The sequence below is a fragment of the Papio anubis genome, chromosome X (assembly GCF_008728515.1).
Source record: "Papio anubis isolate 15944 chromosome X, Panubis1.0, whole genome shotgun sequence".
NCBI classification, from domain to species: Eukaryota; Metazoa; Chordata; class Mammalia; order Primates; family Cercopithecidae; genus Papio; species Papio anubis.
The window spans coordinates 234,444-252,512 of NC_044996.1; the positions used below are offsets into that span (position 1 = coordinate 234,444).

General features: G+C 39.9%; 1 protein-coding gene across 1 annotated transcript; it reads right to left on the reverse strand.

Moving 5' to 3' along the window:
• Positions 1–134: 134 nt before the first annotated feature.
• Positions 135–14,766, reverse strand: SPRY3 (sprouty RTK signaling antagonist 3). Its single transcript, XM_003918503.5, has 2 exons — positions 14,360–14,766; positions 135–8,822 (listed from the first exon to the last, which is right to left on the reverse strand). Exon 2 carries the CDS (start codon positions 8,714–8,716, stop codon positions 7,850–7,852), a length of 867 nt encoding a protein of 288 aa, XP_003918552.1. The 5' UTR covers positions 8,717–8,822; positions 14,360–14,766; the 3' UTR covers positions 135–7,849.
• Between the last annotated feature and the right edge of the window lie 3,303 nt (positions 14,767–18,069).

Consider the following 18,069-nt stretch of genomic DNA (forward strand, 5'->3'; position numbering starts at 1 on the left):
TGGGCGACAGAGTAAAACTGTCTCAAAAAAAAAAAAAAAAAAAAAAAAAAAAAAAAAAAAATCATTGGCAAAAATGAATGATGAATTAGGAATGTATATTATAATTTCAAAATAAGGAAGACATAAGAGGCCCATTTTATAAATGGCATAGAATTTTATTTTTAACAAATAAACAAGTAGCCAGATGTATGACTCCTAGGGGAGTAGAAGTGGCCCTCTCTGGAAATTCATAATATCCAGGATGGATAGGATGGAATTGGATATGGATACCCTGTTCTGGGGCTCTGGAGTTCAGGAAATGTGTTTCTTATGGTTACAGATTATTCTGGGAGTACTAGATCCTCAAATAATCTATTTCTTCGGATGCGCCAAGTCAGAAAGCCCCTTTCCTCCATTCTGGCTTCTACTAAAGAAGCTCCTCCTAGTGGGCAACCCTCCCCCTTGGCTTTCCATGGGTACTGCCTTTCAAAAGAGACATCCTTCAACCAGGACCAGCCTCAGGAATGGGATCTACAAATTCCATAGAAACCCTGGGCTAGTTCAGCACTAAGGCCATGTTGTGATTGACTGCATATAAGAAATCCAGGTATTCCATTGCTTTTATATTCCTCTTGATCCCTATTCCAGCAAGGGCAAGAGAAAAATGTATGACCTCTTTCTTCAACTGCTAATTTTGATTGTCACTGAGGCCAAGTTCAGTTTAAAGGCACATACAACCTACACAAGTGTTCAATCTTGTTACGTGCTATCAGGTAGACATAATACCGAAATGATCGACTAAAATAAAAACAACTTTTATTATGTTGTTTTAGAGACTCAGCCCCACATATATGTTATACATTAATTCCCTTGCATTTGTATAGAACCTTGTACATTAAGAAAAATGCTTCTGCTTTAATGATTCTCATACACTCTCTAGGCTTTATTATCTTCATTTTACAGATGAGAAAAGCAAAGGCTCAGAGGAGGAATACGGTAGAGTTAGAAGCAGTATAGCATAAAGACAAGAATTCTGGCCTAGGAGTCTGCAGACCTGGATTCTTATCCTGACTTCGTCACTAACTCACTGCGTGGTTATAAGTAAGTCACTTTCCCTCTCTTAGCCTCACTATCTGCGTTTATAGAATAAAGTGATGAGTGGATTTTCTCAAATCTGTTTGCATATTATAATCATCTGGGAACTTTAAAAATCCATTTCTCAACACCCCCAAAGATTCTGATTTAATTGGTCTCAGGGTAATGTGATTTCTACAACACCACTTTGACTCAGAGAAAACCAATCCAGGGAAAACCACAAACCCAGTCTGGTATTTCCCTCTGAAGGAGAGAAACCTTGTCATTTAATATAAGATCTAAGTACTACAGAGCATGTCCTAGAAGGGAGTTTGAAAGGCACATAGTGTTAGTGGCATATTCTAACTTTGAACCTGTAGGAGACAGGCCGAGTCTCCACCCATCCCTCTCTCTCTCTCTCTTTCTTTCTCCCGCTCTCTCCCTTTCTCCTCCCTTCCACCCTATAGAATCATTCCAGATGAAGAGCTATAGGAGTTTGGAAAAGAAGAATGTTGATATAAGTCAAAGACAAAATGGAATTCAAGGGTGCAACTGAACCAAGTAGTTAGTAAATAGTGTTTTAGGTGAGAGAAACGCACTGATTACAGAGCTTTTTTCATTCACATATCTCATTTTCTTAACCTTTGTTTTTCTTTCTGGATCTACATTTACTATTACTTCCCATTACTTTTTTCTTTCTTTCTTTCTTTCAATATGGTTTATGTATTAAGAAAGGCCTGGGGCCTTCACCTACTTGGGAGGCCTTCACCTCCATTGGAAGGGGATCATTAAGAAAAATATTCACAGAGTAAAGTTGTTTAAGCCAACTAATCTCTGGTATAAAAATGAGTATTTCCCAAACTAATTCTGTTAAGCCTTGGGGTGTGAATCCCCAACCAAGGACACATGATTTTCTATCCAAGACTATAAAGCTGAATATCAGAGTCTTTTGGAAACTTCATATATTTTTCTATATAAAGAAATGCATATATGAATAACTAAATAATTGGTAGACATTAAAAAAATGAGTGTCCCTTTCCTTGCAGTTTCTTTGTAGTGTTTCTTTTTGTTATTAGAGTGGTAAGACTTTGAAGATGAGGATCAAAGTACTTTAGGCCTTAGGACATAGGTTCAAAATGACTCTTCAGGGTTCACAAATGGTCAGCCCCATCTTGTTACAGTAAGAGAACATGCCTGTGACTTGATGTTAAAGCCTTATATTAATAAAGCCAGGGTATTTGCCTACATTACCACTTCTGTTTTCAGCAGTTTAGTTAGTTCTTCAAGGACCTGGGAGCTTCCAGAGCCTTGACATCTCTGTCTTTTACCATCAGAGACATGACTATTACCTGGAATGGTCAAAAGGTTAGTTTGGGAATGACAATGTGTGAGTTAGAATTACTGTCTTCTTTTTCAGGAGATGGGCCAACAAATACATATGGGAGCAAACATATATAACTTGGATTGTAATGACAGCAAGATTCCTAGCAATAGTCAGTGTCATTCCCAAAATGCCTTTCCTTATCTTGTCCATCCTGGCCTTTAATAGCAACAACACTGGTAGTGTTATGATCTTATCTTTGAGGGTCAAAATGAGGATATGGGCCTAAACTAGGATAAAGGGACCAAGAATTTCAGTTCTACAAAATCTTATCAAACCTTAGGCCAAAGGTCCAAATGGGGCACTAATGCTTTTGCTTTATGTGACAATGATCTATAGGACACAGGGAACTATTATATATGTGAATAAAAGCTAGTATAATTCTTAGAATGTGTCTGTATCATGTCATAATTAGTGGCTGAAATATTTTTTAAAAAGCCAGTCAACCAACTCATTGCTTTATTTTCATGTTACAGAATACCTTGTTTAGCCATTTTTTTCCCCAGCATTTATTGACTTGACCAGTTTTCCTGCTATTATGCTCATGGAACCTAAAAGAACATATGTGCATTCACATACATATTTTCACTTAGACATGCTTTTTGAGTTCAATAATATGAAATTCCTTTTTATATTAAGAAGAAAGATATTTTGAGAGTTTGTTACTCCTTTAATTGAACAGGGAATTAATTTCCATATGAAAAAGAAGCCCTTTAAAGCAAGCTAGGGAATAAACAGGGTCAGGAAGGCAAACATAGTGCAGTTCTAAGAGCCACAATAAAGCCTTATTTACTTTAAAGGTGGTAGGTTATCTCTAACTTACTTTGAAGGAATGTGATTAAAGACATAAGGTAAAAGCACCACCCTAGTTTATCACTTTAAATTTAATCTCCCTATATTCATATACTTGCCTTACTGTTTGTAGTGGAGCTACAATCCTTCCCATTACTGCTGAAGCATGAAATGCCAAGGTACATACTTAAGTGCCACCACGCACTACCCAAAAGTGTAGAAGGGTTAATATCACATGGGGAAGAATTTGACTAATGAGATGAGAGCTAGCAGATGAATTCACCTCCTTTCCTCCGCCAGGTGGGCTGTATGGAGATGTAGTAGTTTCACATGGTCTGTCATAAAAAATTGTGAAATTAGCTTGCCAAGGAACAGATAGTGGCCAACTCAGTGACATACTTTTTATTTGTTCTTCTTTCTTCTCTCCCTTATTAGCCCTTTCCTTACTCATACTACCCTGGATTGTACATAGCTTTTGCTTCAAATTCTATTTTCTAAGAAACCGAGGCTAAGATACCTGGAAATTAGGAACTCTGGCATAAAGTCATAATTCCACTCAATTTTCAGAACTGTGTGACTTTGGACAGGTTATTTTCCCTCTCTGTGCATCCCTTTCTCCACCTGTAAAATGTTGACATTGGACTAGATGTTATTTAAAGGTCCTTTGGCAAAGTTAAAGGATTCAGTGTGAAGGAGCTGTCGGTAAAAGGTGTTATATGGATCAGTGGTCATTTGACTCAGAAGACTGCTCTCAATATAATCAATAAGTTTGAGTGTTAACAGCTGTAGCAAATCTTAAGCTCCAAAAACAGTCTCAGTTCTACTTTGTTCAGAAAAAAATTGAATTAGTTTTCCCTGGCCAATAAAGATAAGACTAATAAACTCTTACCCTCTTTGGCACAAGTGAAACTACTCCCTTAATAGCTCTACGTCATAAGCTAAGAAATGGTAACTGGCTGCAAGCATGTTTTCAAAGTGAATACTGGAAAAATTTGTAATGCCACCATTTTGGGAGCAAGACAGCTAATACATAATGCCTGTAACTGTTGCTTTACCCTTAACATAGCAGCATACTTATTTTAACTCCTAGGTTGCAGGTGGACCAGAGTTAGGTAAAGAATTATTCACCACTTGAGGCTTGTTACTCCAGAATGGTTTACATTGTGCTCCAGCCTTCTATATCTGATTCTGGAGCATGGACCTGGGAGTCAGACACCCTATGTTCAAATCTTAGCTCTACCGTTTACAATTGTCACCTTTGGCAAGTCACTTAACCTCTCTGTGCTTCAGTTTTCTCATCTGTAAAATAGAGATTGGAATTATACCTATGTTGTAGAATTGTGAGGAATGAATGAGCTAATATAAATAATATGCTAAAAATAGCGCTTAGCATATAGTAAACACTATGTAAGTGTTCACTATATTTATTATTGTAATTGTGATTAGGGAAGATGGGCTGGAACCACAGGAAAACTCTTGGCTGATGCCATATGAAATGTATCAAGGAACCAATACGTGGAAAGCAATAGAGTTAGGGACTAACAGATGATTTAACTGCAAAAAAATGCTAAGCAGGAAACACCCTCTAAATATTCCTGTTTATACAGGACATGACACAAAGTAGAAAAATAATGAAAACAGAGCCTCCCTGCAGGATTTAGAGTTCTTTCGTATATATTTTAAATATACATGTGCAATACATTAAAATATATAGAGATGTGTGAATATATATTTACATATATATATATATATATATATAAAATCACAGAAGGGATACATATGCACACTCACTCACACGTCCATGCGCATACCCCAACAGGACCCATCTATATGTAAACCAGATGCAGTCCATATCAGGCCAACTTGGACACAAGTGAAAGCCCTGACTCAACAGCAGATTGCAGATTGCAACTGTATTTGAGTAACCCTTCAATTTCTTCTACCAAGTGTAAGGCCATTTAGAAACACACTGAGAAAGGCTCCTCTGGGTATATGGCAGAACCCAGGGCCCCTCTGGCAGTGCACAATTTGCCTGAGTTAGGACTGCAAGATTGGGATATCAAGGAGCTATCAAGGAGGAGGGGCTCATGTTATTTTGGGGCCTGAAACGAATAAGCAAACATCCATAGAATAACTTTAGCTCCAGGAACAATGCACTAGTGTCAGAGAATCCTTAGATAACTGAGCTCTAAGCACATTTCAGGCAGAAGCAGAGAAGTGTGGTTGCTACTCATCACCATCCAGCTTGACCCAGAGAACTGGGCAGAGCTTTAAGGGGTAGATAAGTGTAAAGTACAATCAAGCAGACTTGTAAGATTAAAAAGTTACTTAAAATTGAAGGATCTGAAAGCAACATAAGAGGTTACAGGTATTGGTTTGGGTTTATAAATGTTCCAAGAAGCCTAACCTTATATATGGCACCATTTGCAGCAATATCATTAACATTATTAATAATCATCATAACATATTTATATATACAAAAATAGAGCAAAGCAATTCTAGAAGAGGAGGTGTAAGTGAAGGTGTGGGGCTCTGTGCAGCCCAAATGTCAGTACACTTCAGGAAGATTCAGAACCAACAAAAACTGAGTGGCACATATTTCCGTAATATGTATCCAACAAAGGGACATGGATGTCTCCTCTTCCCCTGTGTACGACTATACACTTGTCCCCACTTCTCCACCCTGCAACACACATCCATGCACACTCTAAAAGAGATGATCTATAAAGTTAGAGTCTGGAGGTCTTAAACTAAGTTGGAGCACCTTGATTTCAAGCAAGTGCCCTCAATCTCTGAATTCCTCAGTGAATTCTGGATTCACTTATAGAGGGAAACTGTATAATTCTTGTGTCTTTAAGCAGCAGTCTTTAGGAGCCTGCCATCACCACTGCAGCTTTTTCCCATTGAAGGGGGTTCACAGCACAGGCTCTCTGTATTTTTTAAGAGAGAAGTCAGTTCTCTGAATTATACATCTTTCATCTCAGTTTTTCACTGTTGCTGAAATTTAAGTTCTCAGGCAGCTGCCATTGCAGACAAGCCAGGAGCAAGCACAGTGTGTGCAGCAAAGAGTAGATGCAATGGCGAAGATACAGCTTGGTTAGGGCTTCTTTAAGCTTTTCTTTTCCACACTTGAGCTTCTACAAGGTGACAGGGCCAAAGGTGATGTCCACTGGGGGCAGCCTCAACGTCTGATAGTTAATTAGCTACCCACCATGCACTGGAGAAAGACCACCACACTAACTTGGCATGGTTTCTGAAAAGTAATTGAATGGGAATGGCTTTCTGTCACTGTTAATAGAGCCCTAGGAAAAAGTCCCATGACTCAATGTGGTACAGGGGTCAGATGGCCTATATTCCAGTCCCAATTCTGCTGTTAACTCAGTGTGTGGCCTTGGGCAAGTCCCTTCCTATCTCCAGGCCTCAGTTTTCCCATCTGTAAAATATGGGCATTGAACTAGATTAATAGTTAAGATTCCTTCCAGCTCTAACATTTTATGACTTTTTATGTCCATTATTAACGCCTGAGCCATGCAGTCTCAGGGAAGTTAGCTTCTAAGAGAGAACATACCTCTGTATCCTTTGCTTTGTTCATTTAGCTATAAAGCACGTCTGCCTTTGGCACTTGGGTCAGACATACAAAGTTATGAGCATCCTGATTTACTGTCCTACTCAGCATGCTAGTGGAATCTGTCAGTACTATAAGTTGATTATTGAGAAAGGGAGAAAAACTCCAACTAGTTAAACCTGGAAATATAAGATAACTTTGCCGCATGTGCTCACAAACAGGTGAGAGTGATTGTGAGCACACACACACATCGGGATACAGACTATTGCTAGTGATCAGTTCATTACAGTAATCCATTTCCCTTAATAAAAATTAGTAAATACTATAGCATAGCAAAGTTTGGCGTCTAAGGAACATCTATGGAAAAACAGCACTTTTGGACATGTTAGAGAAAGAGGGAAGGTAGAGAGAGACAAATACAGATCAAATGAGATAGAAAAACAGGCAGAGAAAGGATCAGTCTGAAAAAGAAGGGAGAAGGAGAAAGGGAGGAAGAAAGAGAAAAAGTAAAAGTAGAGAGGGTGAGAATGAAGGTGAAAAGAATACAGAACAGAATAATGAAAGAGGAGAGAGGAATAAAGAAGGGCAGTAACAGGGAGAAGGGGTCATATTCCCTGGAAGGTTGAACGCTGTTCCACATGTACCTGTGAAAACCATCTTAGAAGAAAGCTTCCAAAGGCACAGCAGAAAACAGTGACGATCAGAGCCTGCATCGAGAGGTATTACACTGGGGAGCCCCTAAACCTCCACGTTGCTGGCCCTGTCAGTCCTCAGTGTTCAAACCTCATACCCATATATCACCTGAATTTGCCATGACAACCATAAGGGCTGAGCTGGCAGGGTGTAAAGACTGAAGAGGAGTGGGATAGATACTGTGAGAAAGAACAAGGCATCCTGCACCAGGATGTACTTGGTCATTCCCCTGACACTGCCGGAACAAAAGAGGAGAGGCCCTAACTTTGGCTAGTTTGTCACTCCTTCCCTCTCCAAAGATGAGGCCTATGCATTACTGATGGGGGCTAGAAGGAGAAAAGCTCTGGATCCACCTTGCTGGAAGGTCATACAGACTTTTCCTGGGCCTTGGGGAAGGGTGCACTACCAGAAGAGATCTTTCTGCACACAGTGTTGGTGTGCCTCTTGCAGCGGCAGCCTGGTCGCCGGAGGCTATCGTAGCCCCGTTGGCACAGATGGAGGCATCCACGGGTAGGCAGGTAGCAGCACAGGCAGGGTAGGAAGAGGGAGATGAGGCTCATGGCTGCCCAGCGGACGAAGCAAGAACTAGGCCCACAAGAGCAGGGCTCATCAGCACAGTTGTCTTCATCATCAGTGGAGCAGTGGTAGAAGAGGCCCTTGACACAGCAGAGACAAGTGCCATAATCGAGGAGGCTCTCAGCAGAGCAAAGGCAACGCTGGTTGCACAGCCAGCAGGAGGGGAGAGGGCGAGCTGCTGTGCAGGGGACACACTTGCAGCGCCCACACTCCTCACAGATGAAGAGGTGCTCACTAGGGTGCCCTGCAGATTGCTCAGCTTCTCCCTTCAGAGCACCATCAGCCTTTGGGTGGACCCCTGCTCCAGGCTGGGTTCGGATGATGGATTGGCCTGAAGGTGAGGGTGTAATGCTGGCCAAGAGCCTTTGATCAGAGGCAGTGGTGCTATGAGACATTGAGCTGGCAATGCTAGATTGGCTCAGATGCTGAGGCAAGGGCTGCAGTTGATGGCACTGGCTGAGACTACGGGGGAGAGAAGTAGGCATGGTAGCCAGAGACCAATCAGACTTGTGGGTTTGCACAATAAGGGAAGGGCTTGAGAGGGCCTGTTTACAGGGGGCTGGAGGCCGTTCCACATAGTCATTGCTAGCATGAGTAGAGCGCAGCTGTTCAATAGGCAGAATTTGTTGAAAATCATCTGTCACCGCAGCATCCATTTTGCCTTGATTTTTAAGCTCTGAGTGGTTTTAAGCCAGGGTGGCACTTATGGTGATAAAGAGGAGCCCTTGTAGTTACATGGATCTCAGGGCACATGAGAAAATCCTAGGAGAGAAGGCATAAAAACAGTAAATGAGAACACACAGGCATAAGTACTTTGCAAGAAACCAACAAAGCTCAGGCCCTATCACCACCGCTACCTTCAATTGCTTTATAGTAATCTTCATGCTACACATATATTCTGTAATTAACCTCACTTACTTCTTTATAGGCCAATCTGATCATCCCATCCAGACTATAAAGAAGTTTGGGAACAAAGATCAGGTAGTTGATTCTTTTTGTATTCCATCAAATGCCTAGTTTCATAGGAGCAGCTAGCTCATTCAGGTATTTGCTAGCAGAGACATCCAAGCCTTGGGTATCAGAATTTTAATACAAATGGAACCTAGTATTACATGCAAAGGCTATTTTCTGAAGCAATGCTGAAGGAAAAGAGAAAGCCTCAAAAGTCTCCCATGAGAAGTTGCTCATATATATATATATATATATATCCAATCAAAATTATCTTTTCAGTGTGAATTTATGATAAGCAGTAATACACAGATAAGAAAGGACATTACTTTATTCAGTGAATACAGGCAAGCAAGGAGAATGCAATAAAGGCAGAGATACAGCAAACACACAGAGGGTAGGAATTAAGCTGTCTGCAGTGTAGGAGAAAAAAAAAAAAAGGCTTCCCAAGAGTATAAGGAAGCCAAGACTAATCATCTTGCAGTTCTCCTCACCTTACTGGCTGCTTTAACTTACTAAGGAAGTGATTCTTTTTAAATAGAATGGAGGCTCTAGAATCAAGCTTTCGTACACATGGGATTAATACTGGGGATCAAGGAACTATAGAAGACAAGTCCTGAATTATTTCAAAAATCATCTGTAATTATACCTATTACTATCCTAAGTCAACTCCATATTGATGGGATTTACCAAGCAGAATCTGCTTGGACTTCTTTTCTGTATCACTACCTTACACAATAAACTGACTTTCTTAAAGGACAGTGGCATTCTTATACCATCTTTAAGCTAAGTTGAATATCTAGAAAGTATATGCTTGTATTTCCTTTGTACCATAGTCAGGAAGAGGTGGTTGGTCATTCCCTGAAGGATTTTACCACCCCTAGAACTGATGATGATGACCATGGGGAAAATACTGTACAAATAGTAGACTGCTGTATCACACCACTTAGAAGACTGAAGAGCCAAAGAGGTGTAAATGAGGAAACCTAAACACAAATCCAGGAAACACTAGCATGAATAAAGTATATATTTGAGATCCATCAGATTTCAGGCCTCCTCAAAATAGATCAATTACTCACACTACTGTATGTGATGGATAGCTTGAATGAGTAATAGAAATGAACAAGTGAGAGAGGATGGTGCTTGATTAGGTTTCCATAAGCAAGCAAACATGACACTGAAATGGGCCCAAAGCTCAGTAACAGGAAAAACGACTCAGTGGCTAATAATATGACCAGACTCAGTTGACTTTTGAGGCTATATCCTCATGCAAACCTGATTAGCTGAATTTACATCTGTTCATTATTTGAAAAGATTTAATTTGGTTAAAAATAACCTTTTTTGGCATATCACATCAAAGAACCAGTCTGACAAAAATTTCACATTTTAACTAGTTGTTTTGGTGTTAAATAAATGCATCATAACAGAATGCAAATAAATATTATGGAAACTCTCAGACTCAAATATTTATGTCACTTTTGTCAAATCACTTGCTTTCTTTGGACCTCAGTTTCACTATCTATGTGAAACTGAAGGGTATGTGAAGTGAACAAGGTGATCTTGAAGGACCTTGAGCCATTATGGTCTGTATTTCTTTCTATAACTATATAATTTTCTAAACTATTTCTTTTCATTCATATCTTCTATATCTTCAAGTCCTTGAGGGTAAGGTGGGCAATGTGCCCTTATTTATTTGGGTATTCAAAAGCAAAATGTATGTTTCCTTTATTTACTTGCACTCAAAGGCTCATGCAACCTGCCACCTCTACCTTTGCTGTATCTTTATAGATTCATAGTCTCAGCATTGGAAAGGAACTGGCAGCTTTCATGTAGACACCCAAATAAAAAAGGACACATTGTTCATTTGGCTTGGAGGGTATGTAGATGTAGGAACTTGGGACTGGGAAGAGTCTTTTGACAAATTTATGAGAAATATATTTATGTCCCATTGATCAGCTAAAGAATATGTAGAGCCCTGCAAATCCTTTGTACTGTAAGAACAATAATATACATGCTGAATGCGGTTTAGACTAATTGATTTCCCAAAAGAAACTAGATTCAAAACATATTGAAAATTCCAGGAAGCAATAATTTAAAGGAAGGTATACAAGGTCTTAAAGTTACAGGAGATAAACAGGTGAGATTCCAAAGACAGGATTCTAGGGATGTCACTAGGTACCTCAGGGACATGCCCAAAAGGTTGAAAGTTAATCTGTGAGGAATCTAGGTCATAATATAAATGACTCAGAAACAATAATGAGAATTATGTTCAAAGGGGAGCAGAAGGGTACATGGTGTTTAGGTTGAAAAGTTGTATTTCAATATTGATTATATTTCTGCAAGACTGATAAATTGAGATGCTTGGTTGGATGATTAAAGGAAGCTGTGGGCATCAGTCTGAAATAATGATGTACTGTCTTGCCTACAAGTAAGGGGACTGACAGGATGAACTTAGAAGGTTTCTTCCTGCTCTGTAGAATCTTTTATTCAAATGGACTCTGGGATCTAATGTGGGAGACCTACAATAAGTGGACAGTAGGACCTGAATAAAATCAGAGTGTTGAGTAGGATTTAAGGATTGAATGACAATAAATTGGTTGCCATTCAGGATGTGCTGAATCTGATCTGGCTAACAGGATGAACTGAAATAGATACTGTACAGGAAGGTAAGAGAGAAAAATATGTTGAGAAAGGAACAGGCAAGACACTGCTGTAGCACATAGGCTAGATGAAAAACTACCACTACATGAATGTTTATGATTCAGAAATCCACCCACTAAAGAGCCATTCATTGTGAGTAGCAACAGTTAAGAAACTGACTGTGCAGTTGGCCAATTCCATATTCTATCGAATGAGAGAGAGAGAGAGAGAATGTACACATCACATATTATTAAATAAGAGCAAAGGTGATTACAGGTCTTGGCTGCACATTGATGGGATCTAGTGATTTTTGTCACGTAGTGCCTCTGCAGTAATGAATGATGCATTGTAAACCCACTCCCATCACAGTCTCTCTGGCCAGGTGCTCATAGCTTTCTAAACAGTTTTTCTGTAGCCCTGAATTTGCCATGTTCAACCTAAAAAAATTTTCTTTTCTTATGCCAATTTAGGGACTAGAAAGCTAAGCCCATTCAAGAAATGCTGTTTATTAATGAAAGAAAATGTATTTTCTCCCTGGAACCTAAAATCTGCCATGTTGAGAATAAAGTTGAAAACTTTCCTATCGAAAGCCCTTCTATGCTAACACCTTAAGACAGTTCTGATTTCTATGGTAAATCCTTTCTGATACAGTATGACTCAATGTTGATTTCAAAGAAGAGTGGGGAAGAGGAGATCCTGGCTCTTGTTTTCTCCCACTCCCGTGGGTTCAATGCTGTTTTGTACCTTACTGTGTAACGGCTCTTAGGTGTGTTGCTTTTTTCTATGCTCTGCTGTTATATACACTCCTTCTCAGAATAACTGAAAGCAAACATAGGGGGAATTTCTGCTTTGGCTTTACATGTTTTCTTAGTTCTACTGTTCCAAAGTCTGCTCTCTAAAAATCCCTCTCTGTGCAAAAGCATTTGCATCTCTATCAAAGCACTCCCCCCTTACAAATACCAAGTTGTATATAGTTTACATTACTAACCTCTCTGCCACTGACTGGGCCTCCCTCCTACCGCATACATCTTGTTGGAGCTGCCAGGTTCTCACCACATTTAACTCTTAACTTGTCACTTTGCTACCCTAGTCCTATTCATTACTTTAATGGTTTCATTAAGACTCATAGCAGTTTATTTCAAACCAGGGAGTCTTGCAGTTTTAAGACCCTGAATTTTAAAAGATATAGGTCTTTTAGTGATGAATGATACAGGGAAAAGTTGTAATACCAAATGAATTCACATACTTCTAATCCTGAGGAAAAGTCTAAGAAGAAGCTGGTTGTTCATTTAAGAAGTAGGAATTTTTTTAAAAAACTCAAATCCTTTTACATGACACAAGAAATTTAAGTTCTAGTCCTAATGCTAGCTCTACTTTGCTGTGTGGCTGTAGGCAAATGATCTCCGTTCTGGTCCTGTTTCTTCATCTGCAAAATAAAAGGAGGGTTTTTAAAGGCCTTTCTTGTCCAGATGCTCTAAATTTTAAGTTGGGTGTGTTGGTTGCATTTCTCTGTTTCAATAGTCTTTAAGGAAGAATTAGTCTCCTTTCCTTTTGGTTCTTTACTTCCTCACTACTCAACTCCTCAACTCTTAAAAAATATCTTCAAATCTAAGGCACTCAGATCACTATCTAGACTGTTTCACAGCTAGAGAGACCTAAAAACAGAACACAAAGAGACAAATATATAGAATGTTATAGTAATGTATTTGTACATGTTTGTTTACAGGCAAGGAGAGCAAGACCAATATTTCATTGTGGATAAAATGCTAGCCTGTGCCTTACTTGTATTTATGAATGCAGTCGACTTTTTGGAAACATGATTTAACACCTGGTATATCCAAATTCATGTGATAACACATCATGATACAGTGAGGTTTTAATATTCCCAGAAAAGCAACAATAGTTTCCATTTCAAAATAGAGTTTCTGCTTAAGAGTTCAAGGTCTGTTTTCTGTTCATCCAACTTGGTTTGCAGCATGCAGAGGTGAATGATAATTATAATTAGTTAGCTTCATGGAAGTGAGTGTGCAGTAAACCATTGCCCTAGGTCGTATCAAATGCCTATTGGCTAAGTAGACGTGCTCACAGGTTCTCACTTTTGACAACATTTCCATATGCCACACAGCGACATGTGCACACGTACCCAGGCACGGATCCAGAGATTTCTAAATCACTGCTCTGACTCAATGTAAGTGGGGGGTTATGCCGTGTCAGCTTGCGCCATGTCTACCCAGGGCAAGGTGATGTGATGAAATCTGAACGATGCACAGCCCAGACTTGTGAGCCAATAGCAGGCTAGCCCCATGCTGACAGGATGCCCGCTGGGCAGCCAGACTGGCCTTAGCACGGGCTCTTTCTCTGTCCTCAGCTTGGGTGGTTAGGCTGCGTTTTGAAGGGTTTAGGCAAGTACCAAAATGCATTTAAAGGTTAACAGGCTAGAAATTAAATTGACATTCGCCTACAAAAATATTATTTTGAAGTTCTATTTTGATTTACACATTTCTAATATGGATAGTTTTCTGCAAGAGCTGGTTTATTTAAATATCATTTAAAGGGTTTTCATTTTATTTTATTCATGCGCTTGCGCGCGCGCAAGCGCGCGTACACACACGCACACACAGAGACAGCACAGGATGGCTGGAATGAATGGCAATCTGTTCATTGCATAGAAAGAATTCTGGGTTTTTAAAGAGCTAATTTCTATGGCTTACCTTGAGGAAAGGGCTTATCCATGCTGAGAAAAGCAGAAGAACTAATGCCCCATCTGGCTGAAAGGATCTCTTCTCCTCAGTCTTTAGGTTTCTCCACCTCTCTTCCGAAAGTCTGAATGAAAACTCCTTCACTGGCAGACAGTGGAGCCAGAAACAGAGATAGTTCTGTCTTGTTCTTTGACACAGCAGAGAAAACAGAAAATAAAACGAAACAAAACAAAACAAAAACAAAAAAACGGGGGAGGGGAGAGTCAAACCTGTAGTGGCATATGCTTTGTATAGATTTTACAGGCAGATCTAAATCTTGATGCACGTATTCCCCAAAGAAAGCTCAGCAGGGTAAGTTGTTCACCTCCTCCTCTTTCTCCTCCTCCTCCGCCTCTTCTTTCTCCTCCTCCTCCGCCTCTTTCTCCTCCCCCTTCTCCTCCTCCTCCTGTTTCTTTTCCCCCTCCTCCTCCAGTATTTTCCTTCCCCTCCTCTTGCCCTCCCCTTTCCCTCCTCCCCTTCTTCCTCCTTTACCTCCTCCCCCTTCTTCTCTTTTGCCTTCGCCTCCGCCTCCACCTCGGCCTCCCTCTCCTCCAATCTGACAGATGAACCGAAGCAGCAGAAACTGCAGTTGTAGACACAGGGTATCTCAACGGAGCAATAGATACCGCCAGTGTGTGATTATTTATATGGCTCAGGGTGTGTTGGTATATAATCTGCAGTGGGGGCAGGGAGTGAGGTTGCAGTGTCTTCAGCTTAGCTAGCTGGCTGTTTTGTGAATGTAGATGATTTCTGGAGGTCTTGTGAATGGGTTATAGCAGAGGATGGGAAAGAAGGGATTTATTGCTCCTTGTTATAATTTCTTTCTCTCCCCCCCGCCCCCGCCCCGGTGTCGTTTGCTTTCCCGGAGCTGTAGCTCTTAATGCTTGGCTAAGTGGCGTCATCCAGATGAAATTGAATCGACCCATTAAAACTCCCCATAGGAATCTCTGTATCCGGTCCCTGGGTAATGACTGAAACAAGATGTAAAGGAACGTGGGGGTGGGGTGGAGAGTAACAATTTTAAGGAGGTCTCATTTAAATATGTTTGCCAATCACATTTCTACCAATCTACTCAGCCTGTGCGCAGTGATTGCAGCTTCAATAAGATGAAGAGAAAGAGCTTCTCCTTTGTTTAAGGGTTCCTCCCACCTCTTTTCCTCATCTGTTCCCTCTTTTTCCAGCCCTAATGATTGTCCATCCATTGCCACTGGGAAACCATTACCCAACCTACTTTCCCTTTAGCATGGCATGCATTCAACAACAAATATTTATTAACTGCCTTCCTTTGTGCTAGGTGTTGTGAATTCAATAAGGAAGACAGACAGCATTCCTGCCTTCATGGAGCCTCCCTGGGACTGAAAATAAAGCAGCCTTGGACATTTTCTCTTAAAGCCAAGGACAAAGCTTTCTGTAAATTACCCTCAGTCCACTGTTTAATTCAATAGGAAAGGATCTTTCTTCTGGGCATCCAGACAGAAGCACTTGGATGACAGCAAGCTTTATATTTAAAATAAAGGAGATCTGATTTCAAGTCCTATTTCAACGGACAAGTGGCAGGAGCTTGGCCATCAACATTCTTAGGATGCTTTGGTTACCTCATCTATAAAATTGAGATGGTAAATGGTGACAGTTCAGAGTAAAACAAACTGTGAGTCAGGAAACTGAGATTCTTAATCTTATTCTGACTCCTTGTGTGACCTTAGCAATTTACTTCCCCTCTAGAGTGTCAATTTTTACATTAACATGAGAGGATCTGATTAGGTAATTGCTAACGTCCTTTCTAACTCTGACACTCTGTCATTTACCGTCTCTCAGATGTGTTAAGAAGACAAAAGAAAGCATGAGATTAAAAAAAGTACAGTTGTGGTGTGGGTCTGCATGCTCCTGTGTGTATGTATGTGTTTAAGGTGCTCCAAACAGTTGTGATGACGTATATATGTATATGTGTGTGTGCGTGCGTGCATGCCTGTGTATGTGTGTGTGTGTAACTTCTAAACAAATCCAGCTCTCTTTTTCCATTTGGAATTTCTAGTCAAGAGATTTTCCTACGTAAATTCTCTTTTGTGGCTCATACCTTTTCCTTACTCTTAACATTGGCTTGAGCTTATCAAGATCATGAAAACCCTTAAAGCTAAACTGTAGGTTCATCTACAGAAGAAAATATACTTGCTGATATATTTATTCACCCACTTATTCAACAAATATTTATTGCACATTAACTATGTGTCAAGCACTGTACTAACTAGATTCAGGTCAAACAGATCAGGGTTCAAATTTTTGCTCCTCAACCTGGGAGCTACCTCACTTTAGGCAATTCAATTCACCTCTCTGGCATATAGCAAGTACCCCGTGAATAGTAGCTATGAATGTTAAGAAATTGTTCTTGCTCTAATGTAACCCATAGGAGAGGCAACAGATGATTTCAATTTGAAGCCCTTTTATTTTTTAAAGTCTAACTTTAAAGTAGAATACCTGGGTTGCCTAATTCCTTTCCCTCCTTTACTCTGTGGGCCTATATTAAGGCAACAATGAAAACAATTGGGATTATTCAACCTTCTTACCTCTTAGGATTATACCCATGACAAAAAAAAAAGTTAAATTGATGATCATTCATTCATTCAGCCATGCCTGGTATGGGCCACTTACTAAAGGCTAGTAATTCAACAGTTAGATTTCCTGAACTCCTGGAATTGACATTCAAGTGTGCAGGGTGACATGTTTACTCTTTGCCAGGTGCTGTTCTATGAATTTTACATGTTTTAACCTATTTAATTCTCACAACAAAACTGTGAGGTACATTTATGAATTGTACTGATTTTTAAAATGAGAAACCAAGGTCCAAAGACCTCAAGTAACTTGTCCAAGTTAATTTGCAATTTGCAGATCTAGGATTTTAACTCAGGCTGACACTCCAGAGCTTGTACTTTTAACCACTATACCACAGTATCAAAACATCTGCAAATCCCTTCAGGGATTTTTGTTCTAACTTTTTAAAATTATTTGGTAAATGCTATGGTCTGAATATTTGTGTCTCTCCAAAATTCCTATGTTGAAACCTCTCCACCAATATGATAATATTAGGAGGTGGGGCCTTTGGGAGGTGATTAAATAATATACGTGGAGCCCTCATGAATGGGATTAGTTCTCTTATAAAAGAGGCCCCAAACACCCGCCTTGCCACTTCCATCACGTGAGGACACAGCAAGAAGGCACTGTCTATGAGGAAGTACGACTCTCCCAGACATTGGTAACACCTTAATCTTGGACTTCCCAGCCTTTACAACTGTAAGAAATACATTTCTGTTGTTTATAAGTTATCTAGTCAAAGGTGTTTTGTTACAGTAGCCCAGTAAGACTAAGATAATATTCCTGGATATTTTATAGGCCTAGCAGTCACTTATTGCAGGAAAAGCCTTGCCTAATCAACTGTCTGTTCAAAAGACTAGTTTAGAACAGATTTGTCCTCTTCTTTGTGCTCCAGAGGCCCCCTTTGTGCTTACCACCATTGCAGAACTTATCACCCTTTATTATAATTGTCTGTCTCCCAATTTAGACAGTGATCTCTTTGAGGGCAGATATAATATTTATTATATTTGTCTTCACTGCACATCCCCAAAGCCTAGCATACTGATCACTAAATTAATACTTATTGAATGAATGGATAACCAGTTTTTGGAAATCTA

Excerpts from the sequence above, each read along its gene's own strand:
- SPRY3 (XM_003918503.5), bottom strand. The coding sequence starts at position 8,716 with ATGGATGCTGCGGTGACAGATGATTTTCAACAAATTCTGCCTATTGAA.